This window comes from Macaca mulatta, chromosome 9 (genome assembly GCF_049350105.2).
Source record: "Macaca mulatta isolate MMU2019108-1 chromosome 9, T2T-MMU8v2.0, whole genome shotgun sequence".
In the NCBI taxonomy this organism is placed as follows: Eukaryota; Metazoa; Chordata; class Mammalia; order Primates; family Cercopithecidae; genus Macaca; species Macaca mulatta.
In genome coordinates, this window is record NC_133414.1 from 115306374 (window position 1) to 115319924 (window position 13551).

The 13551-nt window shown below is 40.1% G+C and overlaps 1 protein-coding gene across 21 annotated transcripts in view; it reads right to left on the reverse strand.

The window, feature by feature from the left end:
- The window catches only part of NT5C2 (5'-nucleotidase, cytosolic II), a 106492-nt gene that overhangs the window by 73126 nt on the left and 19815 nt on the right, over positions 1-13551 (reverse strand). For 20 of the 21 annotated variants that reach the window (XM_015148011.3, XM_077945409.1, XM_077945422.1 and 17 more), the window contains 1 exon segment: positions 13331-13455. In XM_015148011.3, the coding sequence (XP_015003497.1) occupies positions 13331-13431 (101 nt within the window). In that variant the 5' untranslated portion in view covers positions 13432-13455. 21 annotated transcript variants of the gene reach the window in all.

Sequence of the window (13551 nt, forward strand, 5' to 3'; positions counted from 1 at the left end):
AAAGTCAGCCCACAGAACGGGAGACAATATTGGAAAATCATGTGTCTGATAAAGGTCTAGAATTCAGAATATATAAAGAACTTTTACAACTCCACAATATAAACAACTCATATAATAATAATAGGCAAAACACCTAAACAGACACTTCACAAAAGATACACAAATGGCCAGTAAGAACATGAAAACATGCTTACCATCATTGGTCATAAGGGCAAATAAAGAACACCATGAGATACTATTTCACACACACTCACATGGCTATAATTAAAAAGGCAAGGCTGGGCACGGTGGCTGACGCCTGTAATCCCAGCATTTTGGGAGGCCGAGGCGGGCAGATCACCAAGTCAAGAGATCGAGACCATCCTGACCAACATGGTGAAACCCCATCTCTACTAAAAATACAAAAATTAGCTGTGCGTGGTGCATGCCTGTAGTCCCAGCTACTCAGAAGGTTGAGGCAGGAGAATCACTTGAACCCGGGAGGCAGAGGTTGCAGTGACCTGAGAACGCGCCACCGCACTCCAGCCTGGCAACAGAGCGAGACTCTGTCTCAAAAAAAAAAAAAAGGCAGTAAGTGTAATGAGGACTTGGAGAAATTGGAACATTCATACACTGCTAGAGGGAATGTAAAATGATGCATCTGCATTTGGAAAATGGTTTGACAAAGTGGAAACAACCCAAATGTTAAGCAACAGATGAATGGAAAAACAAAATATGGTATATCCATACAATATTTTTTTTTTCTTTAGACAAGGTCTTACTCTGTCATCCAGGCTGGAGTGTACTGGCACAATGATAGCTCACCGCCACTTTGACTATCCAGGCTCAAGTGATCCTCCCACCTCAGCCTCTTGAATAGCTGGGACTACAGGCATGCACCACCATGCCTGGCTAATTTATGTATTTTTTGTAGAGATGGGGTTTTGCTATGTTGCCCAGGCTAGTCTCAAACTCCTGGTATTATGATGAAGTCTGCCCGCCTCGCCTACTAGGAAGTTCTGGGATTACAGGCATCAGCCACTGTGCCTGACCAACAGAATTATTATTTAGCAATAAAAAATAATGAAGTACTGAGATAGGCTACAATACAGATGAACCTTGAGAACACTGTGCTAAGTGATGCAGGGCACAGTGGCTTGTGCCTGTAGTGCTATATATAGTCCCAACTACTCAGGAAACAGAGGCAGGAGTATCATTTGAGCCCAGAAGTGTGAGGCTTCTGTGAGCAATGACTGCGCCACTGTACTCCAGCCTGGATGACAGAGTAAGACTCCAACTCTTAAAAAAATAAAAAGAAAAATAGAAAATACTATGCTAAGTGAAAGAAGTCATACATGGAAGGCCACAAACTGTATGATTTCATTTATACGAAATATCCAAAACAGGCAATTCCATAGAGAAAGTAAATCAGCAGTTGACATGGGCTGGAGAGAGAGGGAAATGTGGAGTGGACTACTAATGAGTATGAGGTTTTTTTGGGGATAATGAAAAATGGCTGTATCACTTCGTCAATATACTAAAAGCCACTGAATAACATACTTCTATTTTAGATTATGTAAATTATACTTCAATTAAGGTTTTTGGGGTTTTTTTTTTTTTGAGACAGAGTCTCACTCTGTCGCCAGGCTGGAGTGCAGTGGCACGATCTTGGCTCACTGCAACCTCTGCCTCCCGGGTTCAAGTGATTCTCCTGCCTCAGCCTCCCAAGTAGCTGGGATTACAGGCGCATGCCACCACGCCCAGCTAATTTTTGTATTTTTAGTAGAGATGGGATTTCACCACGTTGGCTAGGATGATCTTGATCTCTTGACCTCATGATCCACCTGCCTCGGCCTCCCAAAGTCCTGGGATTATAGGCATGAGCCACCGCACCCCACTGAAGCTGTTATTTTTTAAGAGAATGCACACACACACCTTCCACAAAATAATATGGAAAAAAAGACAACACAATTGGCAAACAACTTGAAAAGGCAAGTCACAGAAGAGGATCTTCTGCAAATGGCTACTTACAATATGAAGGTGTTCAACCTATTTATTCATCAGAAAAACACAACTTAAAACCAAAGGGAGATGCCACTATGTATACACTAGGATAACTTTTAAATTAAATGTACAATTCAAAAGATTAATATTAAAGTGTTGGTGATACTGCTCTCATACATTGTAAGTGGAACTATAAACTGCTAGGGAAAACTATTTTGCGGTATCTACGAAAACTAAACGTATGCTTAAGCTATGGCCCAGCAATTGCATTCCTGGGAAGAAACCAAGAGAACTGAATGTATATATCAACAAAAAGATTTGTTCAAGAACGTTTATAACAGAATTATTCTTATTTTTTCAACTAAAAATTACAATTTTTTATTATTACTAAAATACAATAATAGTTTTTTTATTTAAAATACACTGTTTATGTATACATTTCTATGAATCCTAACTCACATAACACTTACCACAATCTGGAATTTAAAAGTTCCATCACCCCAAAAAACTCTCCTTTACTATCCTTCTGTAGTCACCCTTTCCTTCTCTACTAACTCTTAGAACCCACTAATGTGTTCCCCATCACTACAGTTTTGTCTTTTTGAGACTATCATATAAATAAAATCATGCCAGATGTCACTTAAGACTGGCTTATTTGACTCAGCATTATGACTCTGAGAGTGATCCAAGTTGCTGTATGTATCGCTAGTTCATTATTTTACCTGAGTTATAACACATTCTATAAATATACCACATATTGTTTATGCATGTACCTGCTGAAGAACATTTCGGCTGCCTTCAGTTTTGAGCAATGATAAACAGAGATACTATAAACATTATCCATTGTGTGAACCTGAGTTTTCATTTTTCTAGGGTAAGTATCTAGGAGTGGGATTTCTGGGTAATTAATGATGAGGCCTCTAACTTGATAAGAAACTGCCACAAACTGTTTTTCTGGAGGAGCTGCACTCTCCTCATTCACCAACAATGTATGAGAAGTTCCAGTTGCTCCACATCCTTGGCAAGGTTTGATATTGTCAGTAATTTTTATTTTAGTTATTGTAACAGGCATATATACAGTCACTTTAATTTTTATCTTCCTAATGGCTAAATAAGTTAAATATGTGTTTTTATGTCACCTGTATATATCTTCTGTAGTGATGTTCAGTCTTTTAACCATTTCATAATTTGGTTATTTTCATATTGTTACATTTTAAAAGTTCTTTATATACTCCAGATATAAGTCCTTTATCAAATTTTTTTTCAGTCTATAGCAGCTTTATACGCAATAACTAAAAACTTTAAAAAAAAAAAAAAAAAAAAACTCAAATGTGGGCCAGGCGCCGTGGCTCATGCCTATAATCCCAGCACTTTGGGAGGACGAGGCGAGTGGATCACTTGAGGTCAGGAGTTCAAGAGCAACATAGTGAAACCCTGTCTCTACTAAAAATACAAAAAAAAAAAAAAAACTGGTGGCACACACCTGTAATCCCAACTACTCAGGAGCCTGAGGCACAAAAATCGCTTGAACCTGGGAGGCAGAGGCTGCACTGAGTCAAGATTGCACCACTGCACTCCAGCCTGGGAGACAGAGTGAGACTCTGTCTTACAAAAATTTTTTAAATAAAAGAAAAAGTAAAACCCACATGTCAGCCAGGCATGGTGACTCACGCCTAAAATCCCAGCATTCTGGAAGTCCAAGGCAGAATTGTTTGAAGCCTGGGGTTTGAGACCAGCCTGGGCATCAAAGTGAGACCCCATCTCTACGAAAAATAAAAAATAAAAAAATAGCTAGGTGTGGTGGTGTGCTCCTGTAGTTGTAGCTACTTGGAAGGCTGAGTTGGGAGGATCACTAGAGCCCAGGAGGAGGTCAAGGCTGCAGTGAGCTATGATTGCACCACTGCACTCCATCCTGGGCAACAGAGTGAAATCATGTCTCCAAAAAAAAAAGGGATTTTTTTTGTTTTTTGTTTTTGAGATGGAGTCTCGCTCTTTCGCCAGGCTGGAGAATAGAGTGAGATTATGTCTCTAAAAAACAATGTTTTTTTGTTTTGTTTTTTGTTTTTGAGATGGAGTCTCGCTCTGTTGCCAGGCTGGAGTGCAGTGGCCCAATCTTGGCTCACTACAACCTCTGCCTCCCAGGTTCAAGCGATTCTCCTGCCTCAGCCTCCCAAGTAGCTGGGATTACAGGCGCGTGCCACCACGCCCAGCTAATTTTTGTATATTTAGTAGAGACAGGGTTTCACCATGTTGGCCAGGATGGTCTCGATCTCTTGATCTTGTGATCCACCTGCCTCGGTCTCCCAAAGTGCTGGGATTACAGGCGTGCGCCACCGCACCCGGCCAAAAACAATGTTTTTAGTATTAAAAAAACCTAAATGTCCACCAACAGAAAATAAATGATGAAATAAATTGTGGTATACTGATACAATAGAAGGACACATAGTAATTAAAAAGAACAAATTACTGATACAAAAACATGAATGAATCTCTCTGTGTGACATTACAATTAATACAGAAGCCATACCCTTTAAGGTGAAATACACCATCTAAATGTAAATATAAATAATACTTCCTCAACATAAGTTTCTTCTTGTACTATTTCAATAAATCTCAGATGTTTTTATTCTTTCTCTTCCATGCCACCAATACCACCACTTTTCTTCTTAATTTTACTGTTAGATATGTTGTTTTTGGAAGAAGTATACAGGGAACGGTAGTAAAGGGAAAGTGTTTTAGGATTCAATACATTCTTTTGAACAGTAACATTTAGAGAATCTGTACTCCATAAAGTGATATCACTGCACATTTTAAAGAGCATCTTGTATCCAGAACAGATAAGAAATTCATGTGACATAAGAAAAGGTGTCACTGTGAGAATTTTTATTTTGTTTTTATTTCTTAAGAGACAGAGTCTCACTCTGTTTCCCAAGCTAGAGTGTGACAGCATGATCATAGCTCACTGTAACCTCAAACTCCTGGGCTCAAGAAATCCACCTGCCTCAACCAGGTGCCATAGCTCACGCCTGTAATCCCAGCATTTTGGGAGGCCAAGGCGGGTGGATCACCTAAGGTCAGGAGTTTAAAGCCAGCCCGACCAACACGGTGAAACTCCATTTCTACCAAAAATTACAAAATTAGCCTGCCATGGTGGCGCATCCCTGTAATCCCAGCTACTCAGGAGGCTGAGGCAGGAGAATTGCTTGAACCCAGGAGGCAGAGGTTGCTGTGAGCCAACATCGTGCCATTGCACTCCAGCTGGGGCAACGAGAGCAAAACTCCATCTCAAAAAAAAAAAGAAAAACAGAAATCCTCCTGCTTCAGCCTCCTCAGTGTCTAGGATTACAGGCATGCACTATCACCTGTGGCTTTTTTTTTTTTCCCCCTAGAAACAGGGTCTTACTATGTTGCCAGGCTGGTCAGGTCAATCTCAAACTCTTGGCTTCAAGTGATCTTCCCACCTCAGCCTCCCAAGAGAATTTTTTTTTATTATTATTATTATTTTTTTTTTGAGATGGAGTTTCACTCTTATTGCCCAGGCTGGAGTGCAATGGCACAATCTTGGCTCACCACAACCTCCGCCTCCTGGGTTCAAGTGATTCTCCTACCTCAGCCTCCCGAGTAGCTGAGATTACAGGCATGCGCCACCATGCCCAGCTAATTTGTATTTTTATCAGAAACAGGGTTTCTCCATGTTGGTCAGGCTGGTCTTGAACTCTCGACCTCAGGTGATTCGCCTGGCTCAGCCTCCCAAAGTGCTGGGATTACAGGCATGAGCCACCATGCCCAGCCTACCCAAGAGAATTTTTTAAGTTAAACTTTTTAATTTGGAGTAATTGTAGATTCACATGCAGCTGAGTAAGAAATGATACAGAGATTTCATGAACCCTTCACCCAGTGACCCCCAATGGGGAAATCTTGTGCCATATAGAAAAATATCACAACAAAGAAATTGACATTGCCGGGCGTGATGGCTCACGCCTGTAATCCCAGCACTTTAGGAGGCCGGGGCGGGCAGATCACGAGGTCAGGAGATCGAGACCATCCTGGCTAACAAGATGAAACCCCGTCTCTACTAAAAATACAAAAAATTAGCCGGGCGTGGTGGTGCGCGCCTGTAGTCCCAGCTACTCGGAGGCTGAGGCAGGAGAATGGCGTGAACCCGGGAGGCGGAGCTTGCAGTGAGCCAAGATCGCGCCACTGCACTCCAGCCTGGGCGACAAAGCGAGACTCCGTCTCCAAAAAAAAAAAAAAAGAAATTGACATTGACACAGTTCACAACTTTATTCAGACTTCATCAGTTTTACATGCATTCTGTGTATGTGTAGATTAATACATTTACCACTAGAGTTGAGATACAAGAGTTCTTTCACAAGGTATTCCTTGTGCTACCCTTTTATAGGTACACCCACCTTCTCCCTCCACCCACCCCAATCTCTATCCCTAGCAACCATTAATTTATCAGTCTCAATAATTTTGTCATTTCAAGAATGTTACAGAAATGGAACCATACAGAGTGTAACCCAGATTGGCTTTACTAACTCAGCATAATTATCTTGAGATTTATCAACGCTGTTGCATGTATCAACAGTTCACTTTTTACTGCTGAATAGAATTTCATACATAGAATTTTGGGAGGAAAATACCAAGCTGAAAAAATTCTTACCAGTCCCTAAATTCTTACCTGTCATTCCTTAGGAACGTGAAACATGAATAAAAGCATTAGAATGATAAAATAACAACAACAGAAAAAACCCAGAGTTTTGTATTTTTTTCTTTTTCTTTTCCCCCCCTTTTCTTTTTCTAAAGACAGGGTTTTCCTGTGTCACCAGGCTGGAGTGCAGTGGCACAATTAAAACTCATTGCAACCCCAAACTTCTGAGCTCAAGTGATCTTCCTGCCCTAGCCTCCCGAGTAGCTAGGACGACAGGTGCACAGCACCATACTCAGATAATCTTTTTACTTTTTGTAGATACAGGGTCTCATTATGTTCCCCAGGCTGGTCTCAAATTCCTGGCCATTTTCCCATCTCGTTCTCTCAAAGTGCTAGTATTACAGGTATAAGCCACCACACGCAGTCACAATTTTGATGTTCTACCTCACTCTTCTTATTCGGACAAGATATATCCCATATACATATTATTTTTCTTTTTTTCCTTTTTTTTTTTTTTTTGAGACTGAGTCTTGCTCTGTCACTCAGGCTGGAGTGCAGTGACACAACCTCAGCTCACTGCATCTGCATCCTCCGCCTCCTGGGTTCAAGCGATTCTCCTGTCTCAGCCTCCCGAGTAGCTGGGATTACAGGCACCCGCCACCAAGCCCGGCTAATTTTTGTATTCTTAGTAGAGATGCGGTTTCACCATGTTGGCCAGGCTGGTCTCAAACTCCTGACCTCAGGCGATCCGCCCACCTCGGCCTCCCAAAATGCTGGGATTACAGACGTGAGCCACCATGCCTGGCCCCATATGTATATTATTTAAGGAACATGGCTCTTCAGCCTTCCAGAAGACCTATATTTTCCACATGATTTTCAATTTACAAAGGGGCTACTGAAATTTTAGCAATTATCCACTGAATATTTGAACCAATACTAAAATGACAGTTTACTACTCAGCTTGATTAATGACAAAATTAAAAAGCTGAATGACATTCATATGATATCCATAAGTGATTAAAAGAGAAAGAAATTGAAAGTGATCAACCTGGCAGTCTCTATCTGCATATAACCTGACACCTGCTTTTAGTATGAAGTTTAAAAAAGAAAATCATAAAGATTTCCCTTTTTATTGTTTTTGTTTTTGAGACAGAGTCTCACTCTGTCACCCAGGCTGGAGTGCAGTGTTGCAATCATGGCTCACTGCAGCCTCGACCTCCCAGGCGCAAGCAATCCTCCCACCTTAGACTCCAAAGTAACCAGGACTACAGGTGCTCACTACCATGCCCAGCTAATTTTTGTATTTTTGGTAGAGACAGGGTTTGCCATGTTGCCCAGACTGGTCGAACTCCTGTGCTCAATGAGCAATCTGCCCGCCTGGGTCTCCCAAAGTGCTAGGATCCCAGGCATAAGCCACTGTGCCTGGGCCATCATAAACATTTCTAGATCCAAGCTATAAGTACTACAAAATTATATATATATATATATATATATATATAAAAATTCCTTTTCACTCCTTAAACATGTACAGGAAATTTACTTTGATTTTAGAAGAAACTATTATTCAACAGATTTATATAAAGACTGATATGGCTCTGGAAGCCTAAACTGCAACTAAAAAAAAAAAAAAAAAAAAAAAATTCAGATATATAATTTAAGATAAATATACAAAAGTCTTCAAAGAATTTTAAAGAGAAAATCATTGCAATTATCTTCTAAAATAAGACAAAAGACTGCTTAACAAAAAATTCACAAGCCTAATAACTTACCAAATTTCAGTTCAATACGATAAAACCACTGCTAAATTAATAAGCTGTGTTCATAAAGAAAAAAGCCAATTCATTGTCCTACAGAAATTCTATTGTATTGGAATCATCAGAACTTTACCAGTGTAAAACTAAATGCCTGACTTCGGTATCCTGGGCACAGTCAATGTAGAGAGCAGATGAAAAACCTAATTGTTCCATTCTTGGATTGGTAAATACAAATTCTGATCTATAGTGATCACTAAAAGATTTTAGTATTAAACAAAAACTAAGAGGTAATTTTCGAAGCTGCCTCTTTCAGGTCACTATGACATCTGAGCAGCTCAGCTTGTCTTCTAACCATATAGCAAAACACATTCCACTGAAAGGTTTGGCCTGATGACTATCCTCAGCCCAGAAAACTAAACAACCTTAAGGAAATGAAGGAGGAGCAACAGTCATACATTTTGAAGGCCAGTATCTTAATAATGACATATGACCCACATCTCTATATTGAAATTCAGAAAACTGATATTAAGCAAGAAAAAAGCTGGAAGTTACATATTTATTTACTAAGAATATTTAGCTTCTTCTAAAGGGAAATTGTAAAGCATCACATACAACGTATACTTTGTGATAATGATGAGCATAGCCTAACTTAACCAATGATAAATTACCAAATCAAATAAATGTCTTTAATGAAAAGGCCTGGAAACAGAATATTCTACAAATTGACTTAACGAGAAAACTAAAATAAATTTATTTTAAATGGTTTCTATTTAAAATTTTTAATTAACAAAAACAAATACTGTTAGGAGATACAAGTTTCCTGACTACATCATAAGTACAGATAATAATCTACCTCAAAATTGCAAAGGGATTAGATTTTAAATGTTCTCATCACAAAAAAAAGATAAATGTAAGAGGTAATGCATGTTAATTGGCTTGATTTAGCCATTCCACATCAAATTGTACACCATAAATACATACAATTTTTGTCAATGTTTAAAAACACGCACATTATATATATATATATATTTATACACACATACATATATATAATGTTTTTATTGTTCTAAAAGCACACACTTATATACTTTATTTTAAACACTGGGCATGGTGGCTCACACTTGTAATCCCAGCACCTTGGAAGGACAAGGCAGGAGGATCACTTGAAAACAAGAGTTCGAGATCAACCTGGGCAACAAAGCAAGACTTTGTCTCTACAAAAAATATACAAAAATTAGCCAGGTGTGGTGGTACGTGCCTGTAGTCCTAGCTATTCAGGAGGCTGAGGTAGGAGAACCACTTGACCCCAGGAGGTTAAGGCTATAGTGAGCCATGATCAAGCCACTGCTCTCCAGCCTGGGTGACAGAGCAAGACCCTGTCTCAAAAAAAAAAAAAAATAATAATAATAATAATAATAATTTTAAAGTAAATTCTTGCAAGAGACCAAGAACCCAAATTTTCTACATTAAAAATTTTTTTCAGGCTGGGAGTGATGGCTCACATCTGTAATTCCAGCACTTTTGGAGGCCGAGGTAGGAGGACTGCTTGCAGCCAGCAGTTCAAAACCAGCTTGGGCAACAAACAGAGTGAGACCACATCTCTAGAAAAAAATTTTTAAATTACCAAGCACAGCCAGGCACGGTGGCTTACTCCTGTAATCCCAGCACTTTGGGAAGCCAAGGCAGGCGGATCACGAGGTCAGGAGTTCAAGACCAGCCTGGCCAACATGGTGAAACCCAGTCTCTACTAAAAATACAAAAATTACTTGGGCATGGTGGCTCATGCCTGTAATCACAGCTACTCCGGAGGCTGAAGTAGGAGAGTTGCTTGAACCAGACCCAGGAGGCAGAGGTTGCAGTGAGCCAAAATTGCACCACTGCACTCCAGCCTGGGCTACAGTGCGAGACTCTGTCGCAAAAAAATTAATTAATTAATTAAAAAATAATAAAAATTACTAAGCACTGTGGTACACACCTGTAGTCCTAGCTACTGGGGTGGCTGTGGCAGGTGGATTGCTTAAGCCCAGGAGTTTGAGGTTACCATGAGCTATGATCACACTACTGCACTGCAGCTTAGGCAACAGAATGAGACCCTGCCTCTTTAAATAAATAAACATAGATAAAGTTTTTTTCAATGATCTAAAATATCAAGCCCTTGAAAATGTTTTTTCTATTGTTTCCAGTACATACACCTTACTATATGAAAGAATGTAGGGTGCAGAATCCATCTAAAATCTTCCAGGAAATACCATTCCAAATGAGTCAGGAGTACATTCATTCAGGCTACGATACACACACATGCACGCGCACGCACGCGCGCACACACACACACACACCCCTTTTCTTTTTTTTTTTGAGACATGGTCTCGTTCTGTCACCCAGGCTGATGGCATGATCTCAGCTCACTACAGCATCCACCTCTCAAGCTCAGGTGATCCTCCCACCTCAGCCTCCCAGGTAGCTGGGTCCACAGGTGTAAGCCACCACACCCAGCTAATTTTTGTGTTTTTTTGTAGAGACAGGGTTTCGCCATTTTGCCCAGGCTGGTCTGGAACTCCTGAGCTCAAGCAATCTGCCTGGCTCAGCCTCCCAAGGTGCATGGATTACAGGTGTGAGCCACCATGCCCAGCCTATGATATACATAAAATACAACTAGGATGTTTATTAAATGATGTTTACTAGTCCTTATTTCCACTGCTAAAAATGTTACATCCTAACCTAATGTTAATAAATACTTATAGCATAAAGACCAAGCAAATAACTGAAGAAAAAGTATACAACTACATATAACATAATACTTTCCAAATGTATCTTATGCTTTATTACACAGACACACATAAACGTTCTGTTTTACACTTTAACATGCCATATCTAGCAACGTATCTCACATACAGAAAAGAATCATTAGTACCCATTTGACAGGAATCTTTAGTTTTCACTTTTTCAGGGTTTAAGGAACAACAGCATCTTAACACCTAGAAATGCCACAAAGTGACCTACCATGAGGCAAATATCACCAGCCTACTTAAAAAACCAACTATTGATATAATAATTAACTTCTGATATACTCAATAACAAGTAGCAATGTTTTACAAAATATATTAGTATTTATTGAAACAACAAAATGTTACCTAATTCTGACTTAGCTTTCCTATAGAGAGAAGACTGCACTTAGAAATTTTTTTGTCTGCTTACAAAAACTTACCTGTATAAACCAGTTTAGCCATTTTTCCAGTAAGATTTCAAAGTAATATTCATTTCCTTTTTCCTGTAGCCCAGAAACAGCTAAGTGATTAAGAGTCATTTTAGACTTCCTGTAGCTTCCATGTAACTTTTTAGCACCGCCAATATACTAGTACCTGTACTTACTCCTGGCTTTCCTGGTATGGGAGGCGAAGATGGGTCTAGTAGGGCCCAGATCTTTCTACCCCAGAAATTCACTTTAGGTGTAAATTTCTAATTTCTTCTTAAAAATAAATAATTACTAAATACCTTATCTACTCCCAAGTACCCTAGCTACTTAAAATTTAGGTAGAAGCAAACATTTAATTGAATTTATAAAAAGAGGTAAGTAAAAAGAAAATACAATTTAGGCTGGGCTGAGTGGCTCATGCCTGTAATCCCAGCACTTTGGGAGACCAAGGCCGGAGGAATGCTTGAGCCCAGGCGTTTGAGACCAACCTGAGCAACATAGCGAGACCCCGTCTCTAATAAAATAAAATTTTTTAAAACAATACAGTTTAAGGCCGGGTGCAGTGGCTCACGTCTGTAATCCCAGCACTTTGGGAGGCCGAGGCAGGTGGATCATGAGGTCCAGAGTTCAAAACCAGCCTGGCCAAGATGCTGAAACTCTGTCTCTACTGAAAAAATAAATAACTAAAAAATACAAGAATTTCATTCCTGGGCTGGGTGTGGTGGCTCACACCTATAATCCTAACACTCCAGGAGGCCGAGGCAGGTGGATCACCTGAGGTCAGGAGTTCAAGACCAGCCTGGTTAACATGGTAAAACCCTGTCTCTACTAAAAATACAAAAATTAGCCAGACGTGGTGATGGACGCCTGTAATCCCAGCTACTTGGGAGGCTGAGGCAGGAGAATCGCTTGAACCCAGGAGGTGGAGGATGCAGTGAGCTGAGATCGTGCCACTGCATTCCAGCCTAGGCAACAGAGCCAGACTGTCTCAAAAAAGAAAAAAAAAAATTCATTCTTGGCAGGGTGTGGTGGCTCAAGCCTATAATCCCAGCACTTTGGGAGGCCGAGGTGGGGAGATCACTTGAGGCCAGGAGTTCAAGATCACCCTGGCCAACATGGCAAAACCCTGTCTCTACCAAAACTACAAAAATTAGTCTGGCATGGTGGCCATGCCTGTAATCCCACCTATTGGGGAAGTTGAGGCATGAGAATTACTTGAAGCCAGGAGGCAGAGGATGCAGTGAGCTGAGACTGCACCACTGCACTTCAGCCTAGGCAACAGTGAGACTCTGGCCAAAAAAGAAAACAAAAAAATACAAAAATTAGCTGGGTGCACACCTGTAGTCTCAGCTACTCAGAAGGCTGAGGAAAGAGAATTGCTTGAGCCTGGGAGGCAAAGGTTACAGTTAGCCAAGACTGCGCCATTGTACTCCAGCCTGGGCAACAGAGCAAGATTCTGTCCACCCAGCACCCCCTCAAAGAAAGAAAAAAAAATTCTTATTAACTTAGGTGCGATTTTCTAGCAACCAAAGACATTTTTCTCTTAAAGACTTTTATTAGTAGATATACAACAAAGCAGTATGGTGTACTAGTAGTTAGAAGTCTCGACTTAGAACTAGATGTATACCATGAACTAAACATACGATCTGAGTTACTTAACCTCTCTGTACATTAATTTCATCATCTGTAAAATGAAGTGCCCGCTTCACAGAGCTGTTTTGAGGATTAAATAGACAAAATACTTACCGATGATAGGCTTCTCGACGATACTTTTTCAGGGCATGCTTATCCATGTTAGCAGGCATATCTGCTGCATTCTGCAATCGATCACTCCAAGAGGTTGACATTTTATTTTAACTGTATTTTGTATTCTAGAAAAGAAAATCATTAATTTAGTAACTCAATATTGGCATTTGTATACTGACATCTGATTTTTCTAAAAATCAGAAAAACTCCAGCTTGCAAAC